This window comes from Aquarana catesbeiana, linkage group LG05 (assembly GCF_042186555.1).
Source record: "Aquarana catesbeiana isolate 2022-GZ linkage group LG05, ASM4218655v1, whole genome shotgun sequence".
Classification (NCBI taxonomy): domain Eukaryota; kingdom Metazoa; phylum Chordata; class Amphibia; order Anura; family Ranidae; genus Aquarana; species Aquarana catesbeiana.
The window spans coordinates 307027776-307054971 of NC_133328.1; the positions used below are offsets into that span (position 1 = coordinate 307027776).

The 27196-nt window shown below is 40.9% G+C and overlaps 1 protein-coding gene across 2 annotated transcripts in view; it reads right to left on the bottom strand.

Annotated features, from left to right (window-relative positions):
* The window catches only part of GABBR2 (gamma-aminobutyric acid type B receptor subunit 2), a 982804-nt gene that overhangs the window by 431212 nt on the left and 524396 nt on the right, over positions 1 to 27196 (bottom strand). For both annotated transcript variants that reach the window (XM_073630834.1, XM_073630835.1), the window contains exons 6-7: positions 23284 to 23472; positions 19270 to 19506 (exon numbers count right to left, since the gene is read on the bottom strand). In XM_073630834.1, coding sequence (XP_073486935.1) covers positions 19270 to 19506; positions 23284 to 23472 — 426 coding nt within the window. The remainder of the gene's footprint in view (positions 1 to 19269; positions 19507 to 23283; positions 23473 to 27196) is intronic.

Consider the following 27196-nt stretch of genomic DNA (forward strand, 5'->3'; position numbering starts at 1 on the left):
AATTCTTGGTCCATGAACTCCTCCCCACCCTGTTCATGGACTGGACTTGTGTCAAGGTCAGGACCCCAACACCAAGCCCCCGCACAGCACGAACTCTACGAGGAGTATGCATACGAAACATGGCTAGAAAACGGTCGGCTGCTCAGAACGAAGTAACAGAACGCACTGAAGAACAGCAAGGCCTGTGAAGAGCGACCTGAAAAACAGCAACGAGCAGGCAAGATCACACAGAAAACTCTGATACGAACTGACTGCACGCACTGAAGAGCAGATACAAACCCACAAGCACAAACTGAATGGCAGAAAACGATCTGAAAGCCACGAGTCTGAAAAAGCGCGAATCGTCTCTCAACAAACTTTTACTAACACGAGATTAGCAAAAGGAGCCCAAAGGGTGCCGCGCTTGGTTCTGAACCGGCCTTTTCTAGTCTCGTCGTACGTGGTGTACGTGACCGCGTGGTTGGCGATCGGAAATTCCGACAACTTTGTGCGACCGTGTGTAGGCAAAACAAGTTTGAGCCAACATCCGTCGGAAAAAATCCTAGGATTTTGTTGTCGGAATGTCCGAACAAAGTCCGCCCTATAAGTCTTAGGACTAAAATGGCATTTTAGTTTTGGCCCCATTTTAGTCTTCTTCAAGTGTTTGAGTTGTAGCTGTGTTTAGTCCACTAAATCCCCAGTACATTTTAGACGACTAAAATCATTTTAGTCGACTAAAATCATTTTAGTCGACTAAAATCATTTTAGTCGACTAAAATAGAATGGGTTTAATTACATTGTAATGCATTATTTAAGCATTTCCAAACTCCTTATATACTCCTGGAGTAATAAATCGAATATGTTATTTTTTACGATATTAAGGTTTGAACATACACTACAGACACAGATTTAGTCATTATATAACGTCTTTAAGGTAAACCATGTTTCGTTGCAAGAATATTGCTTTTTTGACAGAAGTGTAACTTTAAAATAAAAAAATAAAAACTCTTTGCGTGATGATGCCACCATGCACTGCAGATTTATATGAACTTGTCTGCTTCAAGAAAATATATAATGTTTGGGGGGGGGGGGGGGTTTATGTAATCTTCAGGCTTAAACTGATTTTTTAAGCATGGGTGCAAAAACAGCTCTGGCAGCAAAAGGGTTAATCCTGCACAGATCAGACAGTGTGCTGCTCTCCGTAGTGGACAAGCTGTGAAGTCTATTGACAAGGAGCAAGTCTCCTTCAGGGAGCCTCTATATATCAGTATGAAGTGTGAGTGTGTGGCAGTGTGTGAGAGGGTTAACTACACAGCCAAGATAACAGCCATTGATAGCCTAACCTTCAGCAGACACCCTAGATCTACAAATGCCAGGCTCCATCCAGAGGAAGCAGGAGCTCCGTGGAAACCAGACATTCAAAGGGTAAACATCCCTGCCTCACATTTTCGTTTAGTTTTCGTTTGTTAAGGAAAAGGGAATTGATTTTCTTCATAGTTTGTCAGTGGACGAAAATGTGGTATACTTTTAGTTTCATTTTCATCACTGTAAAAGTGCAGCTGACAAAAATTATGACGAAAATGTTTTTGTTGACAAAATTAACACTAATGGGGACAAGGTGCTTTGGAAGGGGGTTCCCCCCTGACAGAGTCTGGTTTTGATTTGGGGGGGCCCATGCCATTTTTTTCATGAGGTCCTCCTTAAAATTGACAGCAGGCCTCCCCCCCACCATCTAGGATAACGGTTTGGTATGGATATGGAGGGGAAGTAGAGTAGAGGAGAGCTGATCAGCGGCTCTCCTGACAGAGGGGGTCTGTGCTGATTGTTTATCAGCGTAGCGGATGCTCACCCAGGACCACCAGGGATGCCGCCAGGACCACCAGGGATGGCAACCACACAGGACCACCAGGTATGTCACCCTAGACCACCAGGGATATGCCAATCAGTGCCCAGGCAGCTGCCAATCAGTGCCCATTAAAAATGCCTGCCAGTGCCATCAGTGATGCCTATCAGTGCAATATATCAGTGCCAGCCATCAGTGCCCATCGGTGCCGCCTTATCAGTGCCTGTCAGTGCAGCTTATCAGTGCCCATCAGTGAAGGAGAAAACTTACTTTTTTACATCATTTTTATCAACAGAAATGAAGAAAAACTTTTTTTTCCAAAATTTTCAGTCTTTTTTTTATTTGTTTATCAAAAAATAAAAACCGCAGAGGTGATCGAATACAACCGAAAGAAAGCTCTATTTGTGGGAACAAAATGAAAAAATTAGTTTGGGTACAGTGTAGCATGACCACGCAATTGTCATAGCTGCTCCCCATCAAATGTTATTTTATTTTTAAATGTTTGCATTAGTACATTGGAATCCCCAGGCAGTGCCCAGCTCCGTAAAAAAGGACAAGGTGCGCCAAACTAAGTGCAGTATAAAAGCGAAAAAAATTATGAAAATATCAGCCAAGTGTCTACTCACATAATGTCTGTTAAAAACAGGTATGTAACTCCAAAGAATGTCCGTGGTCACTGTAGGAGTACGGAACTGGGTCCAAAATAGTGTTCCAACGGGCTGCAGCTGTGTGACAGCAAGGAGGTCTGGGAAAGCAGGCCTGGTTCCTTCATCGCAGTGTACAAACCAGCGTGGAACACACTCGGAGAAGTCCGGAAACCGGAAGTGGCGTTGGGACGTCCCAATCTGACACCTTCTGATGTCACTTCCGGTTTCCGGACTTCTCCGAGTGTGTTCCACGCTGGTTTGTACACCGCGAGGAAGGAGCCAGGCCGGCTTTCCCAGTCCCGGATCCTACAGTGACCATGGACATTCTTTGGAGTTACATGCCAGTTTTTAACAGACATTATGTGAGTGGCCACTTGGCTGATATTTTAATACATTTCTTTCCTTTCATACTGCACTTAGTTTGGCACACCTTGTCCTTTTTACATTGTTTTGCAGAGACTGCTTCACTCCCAAGGGAGCTGCCACTAGTGCCTTTACAGTAATTAATTGGACTTATGAACTTACTGGGACTCTTTTTAATAATTGTATGCCCCTGCTCTTATAACGTTGTGTATGCCCTAATCCTTGCACCATCTTTCCTTATGTATTTGTTAGTGCCCAGCTCCTGAAACCCTTTATTTGACAATAACTTGCCAGCCTAGCCTTGAAAATATGTTTTTTTTTGATGAATTACTTCCAATTGATTTCCATGGGGTTTACAGTAAAGGATATGTTCACTTTTTGAAAAAAAAAAAAATAATAAATTCACATCTTTTTGTCGGTTAAAATATCTGAATTCCCTTTTTTTTTGTAGGAGCCTACAGGAAAGCATTGCAACAGCGATCAGTAGATTGTGGGTGCCATGTGGGTGCCATGCAGGACTCCTATAGACTGTCAGTGTAAGCTGTCTGCCAGTACATCATGAGGGCAGGCAGTTTCACACTGACAGGAAGACTCAATGAACAACCAGAGCACTCAACAACGCCATGGCAGTTCATTGACAAATCAATGCATGTATGGTTGTCATAATTCAATGAAGCGGAGCAGGCAGAAATAATTATGTGCAAAGTGCAATTTACATTCTAGGGCCTAGGACAGCATAATCTCTAAAGGCAGTCTTGAAAGAAACAGCATAGTGTACCCCTTCTTATATATAATCCTTATTTTCATAAGCAAAAGATTATATTTAGGGATGATCATTTATTGCTGTGTGTATAATGTTGGAATAATCACTGATTAGAGCAAGACTGCATATCACAGAGGTGTTTGATATGATGTGCTGTGATGGCTTCCTATACATTTGAAAATACATGTTACTGAAACATATTTCTTATGTAAATATGAAACCAGCTGAACATATTTTCTTTGCTAGTTATGTTGTTATGTTGTGTTGTACATAGTGAATTACCCCTCCCATTGTGTTTCTCCTTCACACTACCGCAACGTAAAAGTGGTGCAACTTACGGTGTGACTTTGCCAGGTGATTTGCTGGCAACTTGATGTGACTTACTTTGAAGCGAGGGAGGGGCTACACTGAGAGGGAATGCCTGTGTAATCTTCCTGTAATGTCGGATCCAAATCACATCAATATAGATGAGGATCTGAATTGGAGGTGACTTTAAGTACTACTTGAAGTAGTACAGAAACCTTTTCTAAAGTCGGAGCAACTTCAGTAGTGCTAATTAAGACATGACTAACATGGAATTTCACGTCATGCGACTTACAGTCTCACAAGTCGGATCCCAAGTCGTGTCATTGTGAACCGAACCTAACTAATTTATTTATCTTTTTCCATTACCTATTTTACTATATGCAGGCAGTTTTTACATTGTAAGTGAAGTATGCAATTGCAGCATGACTAGATGGAGTCTGTAAATCAGCCCCACACAATTTTTGAATTAGTATGAATTTGGTAACCACACAGCTTCTTAGGTTTTGCATATGAAAGAGTTACACATTTTCCTCTCTTACAAAAATTTAAACTGCAATTGGAGCACCTCTCTAAGGAAGTAAACTAGTTTAGGACTAAAAGTGTGTCTGGCCAGGAAGAAGAGCAGTGATGTATGAAAAAACTGATCCAATGAACAACATTAGACCTGACAACTCTGGAGCTTCTCCAGGCAAGGCAAGTTAGTATGAGAGATTCTAACAACGTAGGTGCAGAATGAAAAATCTGCTATCTAAATTATCTATTGCCAAACACAGAACCAACATATCATACAATCAAACAAGAAAGGTTAAAAATAAATCATTTAACATAAATATATATTTACAAATATAATAATATAAATATATTTTTATTGGTTTTAATTTTATCTATTGCCAAACACAGTACTGTTATATTGATTTTATCATACATTTAAAAAAGAAAGGCTAAAAAACAATCCATTTAACATAAAAATATATTTACAAATATAATTAATTAAATTAAAAAAAAATTTTGCAAAAACAAATAAATTGCTATTTGTATATCTATACAGTATGTAGCACCCTGTCCTAGTCTGGCTAAATTTTGTTTTTGGCTCTGCTGTACTCAGTGAAGCAGCAATCTTTTTTCTAGGTCTAGCCAGCGTTCTCTAAGCTTGGTAGTTGATTTCTCCTGTCTTTCTCTGCAAGAAGCTTCCAGAAATAGTGTAGGAAGGCCAGACATTGAGTTCAGGAAGAACTTGGGCTGAAAGATATTTGATTGTAGGGGACTACCTCAAGGAGCTCGGCTGGTGAAAAACCTCATCATCATTGCAGAGTGTTGCATGGAAGTTGGTTGACAACAGGTGTCCTTAGACATTGTTTGTAGTACCTTTGTCTAGGGCTCCAAGTGTGCATGTGCTCTGGGAGTTAATGCCAGAGTTTAATGTAAGGACTGGGACTGCTCATAGAGTCTCAGATTAGCTGGCTATCCCCTCTACCTCCAGTAAAAGATGTTGTGAAAAGATTTTTGCTTGTGAATCTGACATCCTGTTTGCAGTTTTGGAGTATCCTGCACTGTCATCCCTCTTTCCTTTAATACTGTAATAAATCTACAAAAAGACATATTCTGGACTAAGCTTCTGTTTGTTGCTGTGGTTGTAACTGGTGTCTGGGCCTGGCGGCCTCTGAACAGGTAAGAAGACCCATTTATGCTCAGTGACCCTTCTGAGGGTAAGTGCAACATTTAAGTATAAATAAATATATATAGTACTGGGTAGATATTTTCTAATATAGTAACATTGTTATGTTACACTATTATTTTATTATTGTTGTTCCCATAATAATATCAATTTAATCTGTTAAAAAACAAAATACCATTATCAGACTGGCTGTGGATTTTCAGGTCCTTGAAACCATAAAACCTGTACAGGTATGATATCATGTAAAAAGATCATTTTGGTATTTATTTTTATATTCAATATAAATTTGAACCTCCACTTAAGATATTTTGTTGTTTATTGCAAGGTACCTATTTTTCTAGTGATTTATTTTGATTGATATTATTGTGGTGAATCAGCACTTACTGGGAGGTTTTGCATACCACTCTGAAACTACAAAATACAAAAGAATGAATCCTTGCAATCAACAAACTATACATATTAACTCATGAGTTCTCGTAGCTTCAAAAAGTGTTATGTAAATGTAGCACCCTGGTGTTTAGGCAGGGTTGCTCCTAAAGTTACCTGCCAGGTGTAGTTACCTTGGCTCATTGTTAGGGAGCAATTGATTTCTCCCTAAGTCTGGAATTGCTGCACTTCTCTCTTCTGCTGCTAGGTGGATGGGTACCTGGTGGCATTAGATACGAGAAGGGCAATGCAAGGTCTGATTATGGGTATATGGGGTATCTCAGCCAATGGGCAGGGGTTTTCTTAAATCCCTTGGCCTGCTGCGAGAACCTGTATATTTGGGTGGAGTCAGTTGATCACTGTTCTGTGCCACCTAGACGACTGTCTGGGCGGACGTGTGTTGTATTGCTAGGCCGGAGATTGGGCCTATCCCGGGCACATCTGGCTACTAGGCTGTCTGTGGGCCTATCCAAAAGCAAGAGAGCAGTGCAGGCTTGGGATTGCGGCTTGCAGTCCAACCAGAATTGATGGTTCTGCTGTCCGGAGAATCTGTCGTGGTCGGAGGTAGAGGGGAAGCTGTCGCCAATAAGGGACCATCCACCTTATCATCAGGGACCGTAGTGAGTAGCTGAAGCAAGTACCAGAGCAGAATTCTCACCAACCAGGGACAGTGAAGATTCAGGAAACTTCAGCTGGGTATCAAGCCAGGGACCCAGCCAGTGGAGGCGACGCTTGCAGAGCAGCCTTGTGTGTCAAGCTAGGGACTGAGCAGGCCAGTGGGGTAAAGCTTGAGAAGTATCTGGAGTGCCAAGGTAGGGACCCAGCAGAGAAGCGGAGGTGACGCTTGAGGAAGATACTACAGTGAAGATTGAAAGAGCTCAAGGAATTTAGTGGCAGTGAATCATCTAGTCTACTGAGAGAGACTGGGAGCTCAATGGGTTGAAGAACTACAAGAAGTGATTGTAGTGGAAATGAAAGAACTGTTACACTTTGTGTTGGAAACTGTTAAAGACTGTTGCTCTAGGAGACAGCATTCCTAGACATGGCATCTTGGCATCTTGCTGGATGCCTTTCCCTGCATGGCTGTCCTCCTGTTGAAGTCTCGGAGTCTGCCAATTAACATTGCAACCACCTAAGGGTGTCCTAGCCCTATCCCTCTCTCCCAAAGTTCTCTTAAGAGAAATAAAATCTCTTTGCATTTAGGAAGTGTGTGGCACTCATGAATCTACTTTGCACTACATCCACTATGCCTTGCAACCCACCATATACAGAATGATGTCAGCTATCTTTGGCCCTGAAGGTTCTCATTAAACTGAAGGAGGTCTGGGACCTTGCTACATAACTTACATTTTAGAGACACAATGTCGGTCCATTATGATACATATTTATATATGTTATGTTTTTACGTTTTCATGTTTCATAATTTTGGATTTTGGTTGTATTCACATATGGCTACGTCCTTCTGTAAAAGTTGTACTGGCCACACATGTATTAATTACCAAGTGTATGTGAATCCAGCTCTTTGAATTCTCCTTTTTTTCCAAATATATGGGGTTACAAATATACATTTTCCGTTTCCTTTAAGTCATAGTAAAAATAGACATGTCACTGGGCTTTATCTGGTCTCTTATACCATCATTATACCGCCCCCTTAAGGTGCATGACATTAGATGAATCATTTAGTAACTGACACACATGCTATAGTTAATGTTTTTTATATTTTTTATTGCTGATCTAGACCATTAAGACGTTTGCGATTAATCCACATGTTTACTTCCGGATTTGCGCTGTGACGTTGCAGCGTCACATCTCGCGATAGGTCCGTGTGGTTGTGGTTAACCGCAAGTGGAACGCAAGCGAGGTACTCTTTATGAGTACTTCCGTCTTAACGGCGTGACGCCATTACGTCACATCGCGAGACCTGTCGAGATCTCGCAGATCCATACGGCGGACACTGATCGTCAGTTTTATTCTCATTTTCTATTCTCTTGAATTAAATATCATTGTTTATTCTCTTAGATCAGGAAATTTTCCAATTCTTAAATACTTTCATAATTACATTACATTAAGGCTAAGACTTTCAGGGTATATAGGGAGTATCAGACTTCCGGTTTGGAGGGTGGAACGCATGAACATACCCACTAAAACGAGGTCTGCAACGCACGCCGGTCCGCCATCTTGGACAACCCGGAAGTTGCTGTTTTTTGAATTGAACGGGCTGGAGTCACATCAAGATGAATACAGTTCCTATATTAGGGAGTTGGGCTGTAGTGGAGGGCACCCCAAGACGAAGTCTATTAAGACGAAACGCGTCGGGAGGACTCCACTACCGCCCTTTTATACACAAGCGCTTTTTTATCTACTTCTTCATGTAAGTGTATTTCTTTGATTTTTAATAAATTATGGTGTCTACGGTATCACACTATGTAGTCCCCCCTTTCTTTACCCTTATGAATCTTTTGGGTGAGATCTATTAATATCGGTGGAGAAGATACGTTTTTTTGGATCAGCTTCGTCCATATCATCAGACTGCTGAGATTTTCCCACCATTGCCAGGGTGCAATACAAGCTGGTTTGACCCTCACAGCATATGCTGCTTTGGGTTCAAACCCTCCGGTAAGCTCCCATCTTAAACATCCAAGGGCACTGCATGTTTTGACAAGACACAGTGGTGTGATATGAGGATTCATTATATTAATGAGACTTTTTAATTGACTTTAAAATAATATTTTTCATTATCATTCTTTTTTTGCTGCATTTTGGTGAAGGTGCTCCTTACTTCACTTTTGGGGAGTAATTCACTGTTTGCCTATTTTTATTATATATGATACATTTATATGTGTTTATTACTATTCATGTTTAGGCCTTTTCAACTTACTGGTTTTAAGACAGTGTGTTGTCCTAGCGCTACACAATTTTTTATGCATGTATTCATCTGTCTGGCAACAATTCTAGTTGTGGTGTGAGCGGCTTATATGGTTGTACAATAATATCTATGGACATTTAGAGTAAGCGCAAATTTAATATTGGTTATATTTTAGTCTACATAACTTACATATCTCAGGATGTATTCATTTAATTAAACTTTAAAAAATAGATATTCATGTAATTCAGTAAGTTGTAATCTGTATATTTGGTTACCCACAACTAATTTTTCTTTTAATTTGTCTATGTTTCAAAAGTGACTTTCATATGAATAATTAGTAAGAGTATGGGTACCAGCAGATATTAGGTTCTCTCAACGTCAAAATATATGATCCTCAGTGCCTGCCAAAGATTACCTGTTGGGTAACAGAACTGCAAAGGTAACGTCCTACAGCATCAACTAGAATAAAATCAAAGCAATTTTTACATGTGACATTTAATTAACAATTAAAAAGTTTTTCCCGGGCACTGTGTGTTACCCATTGTTATGCATTGTTGCTAGTTAAATAGTTAATTCAATCTGGAGATATGCAATAAATAATGGTACTACAAATAAAGGTGCTACAAAATTGCAATGAATTGTTTAATGGTGTAGAAAACTCAGTTCCCTTGGCATAAAGTACAGTATGAAAGATCATATGGGTGGATATGATTGCTCTGTGCCCTGAATATTGAGCATACGGGCACTAAAGCAGATACCTGCTCAAAAGGCAAATGACTGAGACCTATATCAAAGTGCAGGTTATGTTTGCTGGAACATTTTTTATTTAGAAATATGGGAGGTGACCCATCTGACATCACATGTATCTTACACAGATAGATAGATTATTGGGTGGGGCTGGGAAAGACCCAGCTGTCATGGTACATGTTGGTACCAATGACAAAGTAAGAGGAAGGTGGAGAGTCCTAAAAAATGATTTTAGGGACTCAGGAAATAGAGTGAAGAGAAGGACCTCCAAGGTGGTATTCTCATTAATACTACCTGTGCCTCAAGCCACACCAGAGAGGCAGCATGAGCTTAGGGAACTTAACAAGTGGCTGAGGAACTGGTGTAGGAAGAAGGGGTTCCCGGAGAACTGGGCTGACTTTTCAGTCAGTTACCAGCTCTTTAGTAGGGATCGGCTACACCTTAATTGGGAGGGTGCAGCTCTCTTGGGAAGAAAGATGGGCAAGAAGTTGGAGGGGTATTTAACCACTTAAGGACCAGAAGGATTTGCTCCCTTAATGACCAGGCCATTTTTTGTGATACGGCACTGCGTCGTTTTAACTGGCAATTGTGCGGTTGTGCAACATTGTACCCAAACAAAATTGATGTCCTTTTTTTCCCACAAATAGAGCTTTCTTTTGATGGTATTTGATCGCCTCTGTGGTTAATTTTTTTTTTTGCGCTATAAACAAAAAATAGCGACAATTTTGAAAAAAAAAACAATATTTTTTACTTTTTGCTAGAATAAATATACAAAAAAAAATTTCTTAATCAGTTTAGGCCAATATGTTCTATTCTACATATTTTTGGTAAAAAAATCACAATAAGCGAATATTGATTGGTTTGCACAAAAGTTATAGCGTCTACAAAATAGGGGATAGATTTATGGAATTTTTATTATTTATTTTTTACTAGTAATGTCGGCAATCTGCAATTTTTAGTGGGACTGTGACATTGCGGCGGACAGATTGGACACTTTTGACACGTTTTTGGGATCATTGCCATTTATACAGCGATCAGTGCTATAAAAATGCTCTGATTGCTTTGTAAATGGCACTGGCAGGGAAGGGGTTAACAATGGGGGGGACAAGGTGATAAATGTGTTCCCTGGGAGGTGTTTCTAACTGTGGGGGGATAGGACTGACTGGTGGAGGAGAGAGATCGCTGTTCCTAATCACTAGTCTCTCCTCCCGTGTCAGGGGATCTGTCTGTTTACATTGACAGATCCCCGTTCTGGCTCTCTGTGGAGTGATCTCGTGTGGCCTCAGACATCGCGGCCGCCGGCCACGCGCATTGGTTCCGGCAGCGCGAGCGTGCCCCCTATCGCTCTTAAAGTAGCCAACGTGCACCTACGTCAATTTGCCCCCAGGAGAGCCAACATGCCACAGTATAATGATGGCGGCTGGTCCTTAAGCGGTTAAACTAGGTGGTGGGTGGAAGGGTTCAGAGGAAGCGATAGCGGGCAGTGAACGAAGGACAGAGGGTACTAGTGGAGGCACTAGTGATAATATATCTATAAAATATAATCCCTGGGTGAATGAGTTGACAAATCAAAAACAAAGTCTGAGAAAGCATAAGGTGAAAATAATATGCACCGTACAATACTGAGAGGCGTATACACAAATGCCAGGAGCCTAGCTAACAAAATGGAGGACTTTGTGGGAATAACAGAAACTTGGTTTGACAGCTCAAACTTAGTGGGATTATCAGAAACTTGGCTTGACAGCTCACACGACTGGCTGGCAATTATAAGGAAGAAATGGATGACTGCACACCGAAGTGACTGGAAAGTCCCTTTATTGTAGTTTCAATAAAACATGAAGTAACACCACAGGATGGTAGCAATGGCAATGGCAGGTACAGGTAGACTACCTGTACCTGCCATTGCTACCATCCTGTGGTGTTACTTCATGTTTTATCACTTCGGTGTGCAGCCATCCATTTCTTCCTTGTATCTGTTGCACGGCTGGCGAGCCGAGGCTTGCACCCATGGGATGAGTCTGTGCCCCGGCTTACCTGGAATCTATCCCTCACCTGGAGCGGATTTTTTCTTACCCCATTGGCTGGCAAATATGCAGGGGTATTTCTTGTATCGGAAGGACAGGGAGGGTTAAAGGGGGGGGGGTGTATCTATATATCAATAATTATTTAAGGGTGGAAGAAAGGAGTGACATTGTAAAAAAGGTATGGGGGAGGTGGAATCCATGTGGGTGAAACTTCAAAGAGAAGAAGTAAGTGGGAGCTTAATAGTGGGGGTATGTTACAGGCCCAACCTGAAGGAGGAAGAGGAGCTGGACCTCCTATCACAGTTAGAAATGGCAGTGAGGCAGGGAAATCTCATCATAATAATGGACTTCAACTAACCCGATATTGACTGGGCAGAGGGGACTGCTTGCTCATTAATCACAGTATGATCACATTTAGCGTAAATCATAGGAAAAGGAGGCACGGGGGTAGCACAAGGACACTAAATTTCAAACCAGCCAACATTTCTGAACTGTGCTCAATACTACAAGACATTCATTGGGACCGAATCCCAGAAACATTGAACATAGAGGAAAAATCTGAATGCTTTAGGAACATATTAAATGAAGGTATCACACAGTGCATTCCAAAAGGCAATAAATACAGAACAGCGAAGGTTAAACCTGGATGGCTAAACTGTAATGTAAAAAGTCTTATTAAAGAGAAAAAAAGGAATGCAATAAGAAGTGTAGGAATGCAATCAGGGTGGCTAAAAAAGACTGAGAGACACATATCAGGAAGAGTAAAAAAAAAAAAAAAAAATTGCAAGAAACTTTTTAGGTATATTAACAGTAAAAAATCGAGGTCAGAGCACATTGCCCACATAAAAGATGATGAAGGAGGATGGTTACAGATGGCTCAGAGAAGGCAACTGTACTAAATGCTTTCTTGTCCTCGGTTTTTACACAGGAAAAGGAGAGGTATACCTACCATGACTGTATTGTAAGTAACACGTCGCAGGAGGTACCCTTGTGGCTAACAGAGGCTGGAGTGCAAAAAAGACTAGAAAAGCTTAACACAAAAAAATTATCAGGACCGGATGGGTTACACCCAAGAGTACTCAAAGAACTCTGTCAGGTTATAGCCAGACCATTATTCCTAATCTTTATGGACAGCATACTGACAGGAATGGTACCAGCTGATTGGAGAAAAGCCCATGAGGTACCAATTTTCAAAAAAGGGCAGAGACCTATACTTGGAAACTACAGGCCTGTCAGTCTAACATTGATAGTATGTAAACTATTGGAGGGGATAATAAGGGACTATATACAAGAATTTGCTAATGATAACAGTATAATTAGTAGTAATCAGCATGGGTTTACGAAGGGTCATTCCTGCCAGACCAATCTTTTAACATTCTACGAAGAAGTAAGATGCCATCAAGATATGGGAAGGCCTGTGGATGTGGTGTATCTAAATTTTGCAAAAGCATTCAATACAGTTCCCCTTAAACTGAGGTCTGTAGGCATGGAACATAGGGTTTGCTCTTGGATAGAAAACTGTTTACAAGGGTGTGTCCAAAGGGTGGTGATAAATAACTTGTACTCAGACTGGTCTGGGATGGTAAGTGGGGTACCCCGATGTTTTGTATTGGGACCGATTCTGTTTCATTTACTCATAAGTGAAAAAGAGATCGGTATAAATAGCTCAATTTCAGTTTTTGCAGACGACAATAAAATAAGCAGGGCAATAACTTAACATCAGGATATAGAAATTTTACAGGAAGACCTGAATACAATAATGGGGTGGGCAACTACATGGCAAATGAGGTTTAATGTTGAGAAATGTAAAGTAATGCACTTGAGGGCTAAAAACATAATCACAAACTACTCACTAGGGGGAGAACCTTTGGGGGATTCAAGGATGGAAAAATATCTGGGGGTCCTAGTAGAAGACAGACTGAGCAATAGCATTCAATGTCAAGCTTCAGCTAGCAAAGGTAGCAGAATATTATCATGCATAAAAAAGAGATAGAACTCTAATCATGCCAGTTTATAAAACTCTGGTTCGGCCACATCTGGATTATTTAGGCCAGTTTTGGTTACCAGTCCTCAGAAAGGATGTGCTGGAGCTGGAGAGAGTCCAGAGAAGGGCAACAAAATTAATAAGGGGACCAGAGAACTTTAATTACAAGGAACGACTACAAGCTCTAAATTTATTCTCCCTGGAGAAAAGACGCTTGAGAAGAGATATGATAGCAATATACAAATAACTCAATGGTGATCCCAGCATAAGAAAAAAAACGATTCAGTCTCAAGTAGTGTAAGAGGACTTGGGGCCACACAATGAAATGGAGAAGTGGTTTAACCATAAGCTGCGTAGGGGGTTTTTCACTGTCAGGGTGGTAAGGATGTGGAACTCTTCCACAACTGGTGGTGTCAGTGGGGACATGCATCTTAGTAAACACAACATACAGGGATATTTGAAATCATTGACATTGACACACATACACCTACACAGGTTGAACTGGATGGACTATTGTCTTTATTCAACCTTATATATATATATATATATATATATATATATATATATATATATATATATATATATATATATATATATATATATATGTATAATGTATATATTGTAAGGTTACAAATGTCTGTTTTACACCATATTTTCTTATTTGATCATATGATCTTCATAAACAGTATGGCAAAATAGCTAATAAACAAATTTCTGCAAAAAACGAAAACAAAAAAAGATATATTGAAGGACAAGAAGCTGCAAAGTGGCTGTCAAATAAATTAATGTCAAAATTAGCAAAGAGTCTCTTTATACTAGAGTCAGGTCTGCCACAAGGCACACATAAAATTGAAGTGCATGGAACATTTCCGAAAGGAAAATCTCCCTGAGGAATGTTATGGATTCATCTCATTAAAGTGACTCCCTTGGCAGTCTGACTGTTACATCTATAGTCATACAATTCTTATGTTTTAGTTACATAGAAATAAGCAGTGCAAGGTGATGTCCTGCCTAAAGTATCTGTGCTATTATGAATAATTTGCAATCCAATTGTAATGCATCAAATACAACTTTGCCATTCAGAAAATACATTTAAATCATCTGTGGAATGGTCCTGATGAAGCAGAATCGGTTTTATTTTTCTTCGGCTAAAACTGATTCATGTTTTTGAAATATTTTTAAAATATTTATTCAACATTTTAAAGTGCTCATAAAGTTGCAGTTTGCTAAGCAGATCAGGCATGATTTGTCAATGTTTTGCTTTGTATGGGCAACACCACAGAATAGATCACCAAACGTTTTATTTTTTAGTCTTGATTGTAATGGGAAAAAGTAAGAAGCACTATTTGTACTGCTTGTGCTTCCTAATAGGAGAATTTTACCCTAATTCTGTTATAGTGGTTACTCATAGTTACATAGTTACATAGTAGGTGAGGTTGAAAAAAGACCATCAAGTTTATCAAGTCCAACCTATGTGTGTGATTATATGTCAGTATTACATTGTATATCCCTGTATGTTGCGGTAGTTCAGGTGCTTATCTAATAGTTTTTTTAAACTATCAATGCTCCCTGCTGAGACCACCGCCTGTGGAAGGAAATTCCACATCCTTGCCACTCTTACAGTAAAGAACCCTCTACGTAGTTTAAGGTTAAACCTCTTTTCTTCTAATTTTAATGAGTGGCCACGAGTCTTATTAAACTCCCTTCTGCGAAAAAGTTTTATCCCTATTGTGGGGTCACCAGTATGGTATTGGTATATTGAAATCATATCCCCTCTCAAGCGTCTCTTCTCCAGAGAGAACAAGTTCAGTGCTCGCAATCTTTCCTCATAACTAATATCCTCCAGACCCTTTATTAGCTTTGTTGCCCTTCTTTGTACTTGCTCCATTTCCAGTACATCCTTCCTGAGGACTGGTGCCCAGAACTGGACAGCATACTCTAGGTGCGGCCGGACCAGAGTCTTGTAGAGCGGGAGAATTATCATTTTATCTCTGGAATTAATCCCCTTTTTTAATGCATGCCAATATTCTGTTTGCTTTGTTAGCAGCAGCTTGGCATTGCATGCCATTGCTGAGCCTATCATCTACTAGGACCCCCAGGTCCTTTTCCATCCTAAATTCCCCCAGAGGTTGTCCCCCCAGTGAGTAGATTGCATTCATATTTTTGCCACCCAAATGCCTTTATTTTACATTTTTCTACATTGAACCTCATTTGCCATGTAGTTGCCCACCCCATTAATTTGTTCAGATCTTTTTGCGAGGTTTCCACATCCTGCAGAGAAGTTATTGACCTGCTTAGCTGAGTATCGTCCGCAAATACAGATTGAGCTGTTTACCCCATGCTCCAGGTCGTTTATGAGCAAATTAAACAGGATTGGTCCCAGCACAGAACCCTGGGGGACCCCACTACCAACCCCTGACAATTCCGAGTACTCCCCATTTATCACCACCCTCTGAACTCACTCTTGTAGCCAGCTTTCAATCCATGTACTCACCCTATGGTCCATGTCAACGTACCTTATTTTGTACAGTAAACGTTTATGGGGAACTGTGTCAAATGCTTTTGCAAAATCCAGATACACCACATCCACAAGCCTTCCTTTATCTAGATGGCAGCTCACCTCCTCGAAGAAGGTTAATAGATTGGTTTGGCAAGAACGATTCTTCGTGAATCCATGCTGATTACTGCTAATGATACCGTTCTTGTTACTAAAATCTTGTATATAGTCCCTTATCATCCCCTCCAAGAGTTTACATACTATTGATGTTAGGCTAACTGGTCTTTAATTCCCAGGAATATATTTTGGGCCATTTTTAAATATTGGTGCTACATTGGCTTTTCTCCAATCAGCTGGCACCATTCCAGTCAGTAGACTCGGAAAGGAAGTAAAGGTAAATATCTCCAACTGGGTCACACACAGCAATAAACTTTTTTTTTTGAATAGTATGAAAGTCTCAGGTTTTATAGCTGTGTGTGTCCTTTTTGGAAAGACCTCCCTTTCACCTTCTGCCCCATACGGTGTAATAAAATGAGTGAAGGGGGAGTCCTTTGCACCCAGTACGCCACACTCCCAGTGATTTCAAGGAGATAATATCATTGGATGTAGCTGACAGGCCCAAGTTTATTCTGCATTTCTAGTATACATAGATCTTATAAAAATGGAAGTGCATATAATTACTTATCGGTATAGCATTGTGGATGTTTGCAGGGCCGCTGTTAGAAATCACAGGGCCCTGTACAGCCTACCTGACTGGGCCCCCCTTTCCTTTTTTTTTCTTTTACATTCTTTTAGCAGCCTTGTTGGGGGGCCTTTGGTGAAATAGTTTAGACCCCTGACATCTTACATTTGAGACAGAAAGCGACTGAGGACAAAGATTCCCCAGCCCCTTTCTCTGCAGCCTCAGCTGCATTGGACAGTGAATGAATGGGAACTGCTCTGAGGCTCACTGTTCATTCACAAACAGAAGCATAGTAAACACAATGTACTATGCTTCAGTCATAAAGGGACACAGTGAGTGGTCGCTGCCAATCGCTTACTGTATTAATTCAGCAAAGGAAGGGGCTGATAAATAGGACATATTTACCGCACACCCCCACTCTTCATCCTAAAAAATCCCCCTGCATGCCCTCATCAGCTGCTGGCGGGAGAGGAGAGGATGGAATCTGGTAATGTTGCAGGGGAGGGAGGCACACAGGAAGGCCCAGACAGCAGGGGGTTGGGGAGTGCAGAAGGGAAAGATACCTGTCCTCCTGTAGTGCATCCGGAGGAAGGAAAAGAAGGAGAAGCCGGCAGAGCTGCTGGGGGGAGCCACAAGATTTGTCAATAAGGCAGTATAGCCACTGCTCCTGTTTGGCAGGTGCCCGGGCCCCCCTTTTGAACTGATGGGGCCTGGGCCCAGTACAGGAGGGCTGGCTGTACTACCTTATCAGTGGCCATGGATGTTTGTTATACTGCTGGAGCCAAGTTGATTGCCTTGTGGATTGCATAAATTGCTATTTGACCACTCGTAACTGGGGGCCATCTAACTCCAGTAAGCCTCCCTTTTGTTGCACTGAGGTGTACGTTTTTTTTAAAGGCTTTTGGGGATCCACTTTTGTCCCCCTTTCGTATATTCATAGAAGATCACTGTCCCCTTGGCTCTTCATTAGGACTTGTATGCATTATATTGCTTTTTATACACATTTTTTGTATACACAAGGGGGGTTATTTACGAAAGGTAAATCCACTTTGCACTACAAGTGCAAACTACAAGTGCAAAGTGCACTTGAAATTGCACTGAAAGTGCACTTGGAAGTGCAGTCGCTGTAAGGGGTAGATCTGAAATGAGGGTAAACTCGGCTGATTTTATTATCCAATCATGTGCAAGCTAAAATGCTGTTTTTCACTTTCCTTGCATGACCCCCTCGGATCTACAGCACTTTCAGTGCAATTTCAAGTGCACTTTGCACTTGTAGTTTGCACTTGTAGTGCAAAGTGGAGTTGCCTTTAGTAAATAACCACCATTGTTTTTATATATATTGGGTTTGGATTCATGCAATTTTAGGCTCCATTCACACTAACGCATTTTTTGATGCATTTTGCATTTTGCAGAAATGCATGGGAATTTTTTAACATGGGTTCTTATGGAACATGTTCACATTAATGCATTTTTGTACCTCTGCGTTTTTGGAAAGGGTCAGGGACTTTTATCATGCTAAATGCAGCGTTTTGCATGTAATAGAATTCAATGGACCAGCATCAAAAACGCAAGTACAGCGTTTTTGCAGCATTTTTACAGCGTTTTTGACGCGTTTTGCAAAATGCAAAACGCAGCAAAAACGCTGTAAAAACGCTGCAAAAACGCTGCTCAAAAACGCGGTAAGCACCACAAAAAACACTGCAGAAATGCTCAAAAGCAACATACATAGATGTGATTCGAGCCTAAATGTGCTCACATTAAGAGCCCATTCACACCGGGCCACCCATAGCGTCGGCGGTAAAACGCTGCTATTTTTAGCGGCATTTTACCGTCAGATTTGCGGCGCATTTCGGCCGCTAGCGGGGCGCTTTTACCCCCCGCTAGTGGCAGAGAAAGGGTTAAAACCGCTCGCAATGCGCCGCAATGGAGGCGTTTTGCTGGCGGTATCCCAGCGCTGCCCCATTGATTTCAATGGGGAGCAGCAGTGGAGGAGCGGGAAACACACTGCTCCTTCACCGCTCCAAAGAAACTGCTGGCAGGACTTTTCCTGACGTCCTGCCAGCGCAGCGCTCCCGTGTGCTTTCACACTGGAGACAGTGCTGCAGCTGTTTGAGGGTGGATTGCAGGTGCTATTTTTAACGCTATAGCGCCTGCAAAACGCCCTCGGTGTGAAAGGGGTCTTACAGTGACATATATGTTCACTATTTTTGCACTTGTATTATCCACTTGCATGGCATTTTTTAGCAATGCACTCTTGTATATCATGTGCGAATGAATATAAACAGGGATTTTCTTTTCAAATGATTGGATAATTAAAGTTTATTTTCACACAATTTATTGTGTAAACATTCTGAAATCCTTTAGTAAATCAGCCTCAAACTGTTGAATATAGAACTACAATATTACTTTTGTTATGTTCAGAAAAAACAAGACCACGCAGTAAAAGGATTAATGTTTATATACTTACAGTTACACCAAAGAAATTTGTTTCATTCATTGCATCAAGGAAGATTTTCCCAAGCTTGTGATTTGTATAGTTGAAATCTTGAATGCTCAGATGCTTGTTGGTAGCATTAAGGTATTCCATTGCGCGGTGAAGAGTTTTCGCTATTACCCATATTCCATCATAGGCATAACCATGAAATTTGCTGGGTTCCACATCTGATCGCTTTTCATTGTATTCTTTTTCATATTGCTGAGGGGTCTAAAAGTGCATATACAAGTCACATAAGCATTCAATCCTTTTTTGTGTTACAAAAGTAATACAAAAATGTTTTTTTCTAGATGCCCATTAAAAAACAAACCCTTTCCTTTAAAAAAAAAAAAAAAAAAAAAAGGTTTTCACTGAAGAAAGTAAGATAACTTCAGGTCCTACAGTAGTACTAAAGGCAAAATCTAAATTTTTTCTGCAGTAATTTGCCATAATATGTAATCTGATCCTTATCTAAGTCACGCCAATAGTCAAACACACCCATGCTTAAGCTGGTAACACACAAATAGTTCTCATATCTTTATTGAACGTACCCATTAAACATTCACAGTGCTGGAGGAAAAAGTAAGTGCACCATAGGCTAATTACTTCAATATAAGCTAATTGGCATCAGTAGTTTGGACACCTGGGATCCAATTAATGAAATGAGTTTGGAGATGTGGTTTAGAATGACTTTGATTGATAAAAGACACTCAAACATTTTAAGATTGCTGTTCATAAGAAGCATCAGTATCATAGCCATGCCTTACAAAAATGAACTCTCTGAAAGCATATGATCAAGCATAATTGATCTTCATAAGTCGTCAGGGGCGTCGCCCCTGACGACGCATGTTGATGACGAAACATTGGGCGACAAGAGACTGGTGACGCAGGACGCGGTTGGACGGTGACACGACGGTCATCTTTGTGGTTAGAAGCACTGGACGCTTCATACTGCTCTGTACCTTCTTATGAAATGTGAGAGGCTTTTACTTTTTATACAATAAATTATCCTTTTTGATGGAATTTGCGCAGTGAGCGTTTTCTCTTTACCCCCTATATACCACGATTCTTGAGGTGCATACATTCACTGGACTATACCTAGCTCTTTATCCTGTCACAAGGAGGAGACCTAAAGCCTTCCATTTAGGTTAGAGGGAAAGGAATATGTTTATGCTACTCAACTGGAGGATTGTTGGTCTATCCCAGGAAGATTGCCTCTCCCTATCTGTTTTCTACACACGTGTATAACCCATACACTGATAGTAAGGGTCAGTTTGTTTGGGTGTTGGTGATGGTGTTTGCATCTCCTTTCTGAGTGTCCTTTCATTATGGATCCGGCTAAACAGAGTGTCACCACTTCCTTCTGATGAAGAGTACTTTGTTCAGCTATTACTTTTACCTTTATGGGGACATTTAGACTTATTTTCTAGCGCTGCACCACTCCTCCTAACAATGCAGAAAGCACAGTGAGGTAAAGATGAACCCACAAGTAACAGGTAAAGGCTTGAACATATGTAAGTCTTTGAACAGGTAGGATGTCTAAAACAGAACATCACGGAGGAAGCTACTACTCTCCGAAAAAAAAAAAAAAAAAAAAACCTTGCTGCTGGGAAAATGTTCTGTGCACTAATGAAACAAATGCTGAATTGTTCAGGAAGAAACCTCAGCACTATGTATGGCACAAAAAGGACACAGCTTACCAATATCAAAACAAAATCATCCCAATGATGATGTATCAGTGTGTTCAATAAAGACATGAGAAATTGGAATTGTTTGAGCGTTATGAGCTTTAGAACATTGGGGGTTATTTACAAGAGTGCAAAATCTGGTGCAGCTCCTCATAGTAACCAATCAGCTTCCAAGTTTTATTGTCAAAGCTTAATTTAACAAGTTGAAGTTAGAAGCTGTTTGGCTACCATGCTCAGCTGCACAAGATTATGCACTTTCAAGTTTTAGTAAAAAAACTTCATTGTGTTTGTCTATAGTTGTGACTTAGATGAAGATCGGATCATACTTTATGGCAAATTACGGCAGAAAAAAACAGTTAATACCAAGGGGTTCACGTGCTTTTTCCTTGCCACTTTATATGATGCAGTCTGTCACTAGATTTAAGAAATCTGTCTTTTTTTTTAAATCCACTCTGTGACTTAGTTATTTTTCCTGATGATACTGCTGATGTTTTGCAACATCCATCTTTCCTTGCAAAAGACCAAGCTGTCCAGCAAAAGTAGCAGTTAGAGGGTTGCAACAAACCATTTAACACTGACATGGGTGCTTACAATGATCACTTTTTATTCATTTATTTAAAATCTTTATCTTAAAAGGATAACAAAAAGCTGTTTCTGCAACTTATTGATAAGTGTTAGCTGGAGTTAGCCTTTCATTTGTTAGTCACTTGTGTAAAGTCCATTGAAATCTGCTAGCCAATGTAACAATGCCCTCCTACATAGTGCTGCTGTCCAAGGATTACATTACATTGGGTTTAAATACACTTTAATTTAATTCTTTCACAAGACTGAAAAACTTAATTTAAGTGCATGGGAAAATAACACATACGCAGAGGTTACTTTCAGTGTTAAAATGGTTTGTATATGAAAACATAAAGAGCTGAGCTACTGTATATTTATATATACCTCAAAAGTTTCAGTAGTACAGTATTTGTCAGGGTCTGGATCTAAACCTTGGATCTCTGCAGTGTCTGGCTGTAGAGCCTCTCGCTGTGCCACCTAAGATACTGGACAACTCTTTGCCTGATACCTTGGACAACTTTGTCTTTTATCATATTTCTAGTGAACCTTTGAACTCTTTGCTCCTCCTATAATCTTTCTGAATTATGCAATGTCTCTGCACTTCCTTTTTGCCAGTTAATTGTGATCTCCCCAGCCATATCTTGCTCCTTTGTTTACTTGCAGCTGTCCTTATCACTACCACTCGTTATCAGCTTTGGCTTGTTCATCTACTGCGCCTCTGTCTGATTCAGCTAAGCTACTACTCGTTACTAACCCTTAGCTTGTTCATTGACTACGCTTCTGCTTGTACCTTATCTACTTCACCCCCTACTTGACTCCCACTTGCTCTCTTCCTACTGGGGAAATTCTGAGGGCCACAACCTGGAATTAGTACACAGCGAAATCCAATCTCCACCATCAGGAGCTCTGGTAAAGACCAGCCAATATTTAGACCCCACACCTCTGCTTAACTTGCATCATCCACTAGTGCATCTGTTTTTTTTATTAATCCTGCTGACTACTTGTGAAACTGCTACAGCCAATGATCTCCAAGCCTGATTCCAGACCGTGACAGTATTCCATCATGTTAGCCATCGAGGAACACTAAGTTTGAGGTTTCAGTGATGCCCTTTAGTAAATACCTTAAGTTATTAAAGATGCAAACTTCCAAGATGACCCTTCTTCAGGCTTCATACAATTCTAGGGCTTTAAGCTATCCCAAAGGTTTGCATTTTTAAAATCACCTAAACCTAACATTCAATGTTTCCTGTAAAACCTGAAGTCCCACACCTTTGTGCTGCCAGAACCTCTCTATTGGTCTCTGAGATTTAAATTAGGGAACCAATATGCAATGATGTAATGATACAAAAAGGAATGGGACTGAACTTAAATTTTCCAATAAATTGGTTATAATTCAGTTGCCAATATCTCTGGCTCTCCTGCCTATTTTACCATGTAGTTGTGGAAAACCAAGCAGTTGGCTGAAATTTTAAATATTAAAATGATCAGCTGCACATTCATAATACCTTTACATGCTATTCCAATTTAATTATTATATATCTTTATAGCTTGTACTCTTTAGTTACATTTATCTGATGCTATGACAACTACCATAATAATATTATGTTGTAGCTATGGTGTTTATTAGATTCACATTTAAAATTAAAATGTTTATTCTTGCCCATGTGTGTCCTCATCTGCTCTCAATTTAGGTTCATCTATACAATCCATAATAAAAAAGAAATAAAAAATCTCATTTGAAATTGCATAATTTTCTTACCCGTCCTGATATTGTTTTGATTTGCTTTGTGCTAAGAGGTTCAAAATCCACTCCAATGTATCCTTCCATTGCAGTGAGCAGGTTTTTACTCAAACAGGTGGAAGAATTGGCCTGTTGCCACCATAGTGCTTGATACCAGCCAGGAATGATCCACTGATATTTGCTGCCGTACATCTCTTCATCATAAGCCTAAAAATAAATTAATTACATGATAACTGCTAAAGCATAGTCAGTGGTTTATTCTCCATGGTTGCAGCGTGTCAGACACACAGGCACAGGGGGTTGGGGCCCGCTGTGTTCTCACACACTGCACAACAAGTGTGGGGATAAACTATATAACAGTATTCTGTGCCTGTGCTGCAGAATTGTGTATAGGTAAGGTCAGAATAGGTTCACATTGTGTCATCTCCTACTGTCCAGACAAGGCTTAATAGAGATGCAAGGGATAGTTAGAGGTATCTTCTATACTCTGGTTGTGTGCAGGTCAGCATCTGTCAGGAACTGGACATCTCTAATTAACAAGGCTCCTTTAAACCATGACCAATATTTAGTGCAGTGAAAAATCAAGGCCTTTTTATGTGGGGCAGCAGTACCCAACTTATGATTTTGCATGTAGACCCACTGTTTTCAGAAAATGCCCCCTGCCCATAGTATAGAGGTTATACTAGTTTAGTCCACATATAAGGTTTCTGACACATGTAAAAACAGTCTCCTGAATTGAGAAAGCAACACTAGAACCATTTTAGGCATTTAGGCTCGGTTCACACTGGTGCAATGCGGGAAACCCTGAGATTCCTGCGCAGGTTCCCGCATCGCACCTGAATCGCAGGTGGTTCACACTGACATCTGAGAACCCCCGCTGGTGTCAATGTAAAGTTAATGACACCCCCAAATCGGTTTGCAGAGTGAACTGTTAAATGGTATAGGATTCAGATCGCATGGGTGTTCACAGCGCGGACCAAAAAAAGGGTCCTGCACCATTTTGGTGCAAATGTGATTTCAGCCATACAGTTTGTATGGCTGAATTTGCATCACACAGACATCACATGTGATCTGTACAGCAATGCGGTGCGAATCACATGCAATGCCTGACATCGCACCAGTGTGAACCCAGCCTTATACATGTTTAAAATATTAATCACCAGCTTAGTTTCTTTACCTTATGTGAGAGAAAGGCATGCTGCAATTTACAGCATATACAAATAGCCTTGATCAATAAAGATTGTTTTTCTTAAGTGCAGTAAACTACAGAAACCAATTAAATTGCATCTTGTATTGATTAAAAAATACTTTCAGTTTTAAAACATATCAAATGCATAGTGTTTCTTCATAAATTTACATAAAAAAAAAAAAATCTGCTACAATTCTCTAGTAAAACGGCAGACTGTATACACAGGTAACACTGCATGACTAAATGATTGTCACACAAGGCAGACAATGACTCATCAAGAAAAGCACACTGATGACAACTGCCTATCTCCCTGGTAAGGTCTGGGCAGGATGGCAGAAGTTAAATCTGGCATCTGGTGGATAACATAGTAATACTATGTATCTCTGACACAATCAGCAGCACAGTTCTCTTTTGTGATATGATCTGGGGGAGAAGGGAGGGCTGGATGTTTAATACTACTCTGTTTACATGTGTGCTTCAGCCACTTCGACTGGCACATTTAATGCTATCTGTGATCTGACCTCAATAATGATAGCTCAATCACAAACATAAACATCACTTCAGACAATTGCATCTGATAACCTGCCTATTATTTTACAATGGTGCAGTATTAAGGTGGTTAAAGTGGAACTACACTGCATCTGAGCATCACAAAGCAAAAACGCTATTTAATTAATTTTTAGTATTCTTAACAAACTCAGTCATCCATCCATGTCTCAATGCTTTATATTGCTTAGAAATCACTTTGAAAAACACCCCCTAGCATTTCTGGCCGTGGTCATCTTGTGGAGGTTCGATGATTTATGTGGCATTTACTTTCTGAAATCCATCTGCCCTTAGCTCAGGCATGCATGCAGGAGGATGTGCTTAGCTGAGAAAACCCCTCCTGAAGACTCCTGAGATTTTTGACATCATTTGCCTTAGCCAAGAAACCAGGAAGTAACTGAAGAAATGTAAATATAAGCTTAAAGAGTAACTCCACTTTTGTTGAGAAAAAAAAAAAACATTCCCCCCCTGGGTGATGTATGTACATTGCAAGGATTTTAACAAACTTTTTTGCAGATTCGCACCTTTTATTATTCTGAAAAAAATCCTGTGTGTTTGTCTGTGTCCATGTGGGAAAGCGAGTCTAATGGGAGTGGTTTCATAATTATCAATCAGCTGCTGCACCTGCAGGGCACTAATGAGGAAAGCGGTTGTGCCTGCATCCCTTTAGACGTGATTTCCTATTGGGAGTATCTCACCAATAATGTAATTTTTGTTGCAGGGGATGCCTGAAATCTGACTTGTGTCTTAGACCCCTTTCACACTGAGGTGGTTTAAAGGCATTTTAGTGCTAGAAATGGCGCCTGTAAAGCACCTGAAAAGCGCCTCCCAGTCATTTCAGTGTGACTTTTCACACTGGGGTGGTGCAGTTGCAGAACATAGGGAAAATTCCTGCAAGCAGCATCTTTGGGGTAGTTTGGGAGCGCTGTATAGAACACTCCCAAAATGCCCTGCCCATTTAAATGAATTCCAAAGCGCCTGAAAAAAAGCGCCGCAGCACAGGCACTTTCAACCCCTTCTTTATTGTGTATAAATAAACAAAAGAGGGCATGTGGAAAACAGAGGCGGCCTGTCCATAGGGGGCGCACGGGCAAAAGCCCTCCCACAGGCAGTCACAAAAAAATAAAAAATAAAAAAAGGCCCTTTAACCACTTCAATACCAGGCACTTAGACACCTTCCCGCCCAGGCCAATTTTCAGCTTTCAGTGCTATCGCAATTTGAATGACAATTGCGCGGTCATACAACACTGTTGTTCCCTCACCAATAGAGCTTTCTTTTGGTGGCATTTGATCACCTCTGTGGTTTTTATTTTTTGTGCAACAAATAAAAAAAGACCGAAAATTTTGAAAAAAAACAAGTTTTTCTTTGTTTCTGTTAAAATTTTTTGGAAATAAGTATGTTTTCTTCTTCAATGACGGGCACTGAAAAGGCTGCACTGACGGACACCGATACGGCGGCACTGATGGGCACCGATGAGGTGGCACCAATGAGGTGTCACTGATGAGGTGGCACTGACGGGCACTGATGATGAGCACTGATGGGCACTGATAGGTGGCACTGATGGGCACTGATAGGTGGCACTGGTATGCAGCACTGATAGGCACTCATAGGTGGCACCAATGGGCACTGATAGGCGGCACTGATGGGCATTTGTAGGTGGCATTGATGGGTACTTATGGGTGGCACTGATGGGTATTTATTGGTGGCACTGATGGGTGGCACGGATGGGCACTGATGGGCACTAATAGGTGGGCACTGATGGGTACAGATGGGCACTGACAGGTGGCACCGATGGACACTGATGGATGGCACTGATGACACTGATTGATGGCACTGATGCCCCTAAGGGTGGCATTGCTGGGCACCAGTGCTATATAATGGTGCCAATCAGTGCCCATTTGTGGGCACTGATTGGCACAGATTGGGCATTGACTGGGCACATTGGGCACATGTGGATGGCCATGGGGTACATACCTGGCCATCCACATATTGCCCCTCTCCCTGGTGGTCCTAGTGGCGATCCCTGGTGGTCCAGTGTGGTGATCTGAGGGGGGGCTGCGCTGATAAACAATCAGCACAGACCCCCCCTGTCAGGAGAACCGCCGATCGGCTCTCCTCTACTCGCGTCTGTCAGATGCGAGTGAGGAAAAGCCGATCAACGGCTCTTCCTATTGACATCGTGATCAGCCGTGATT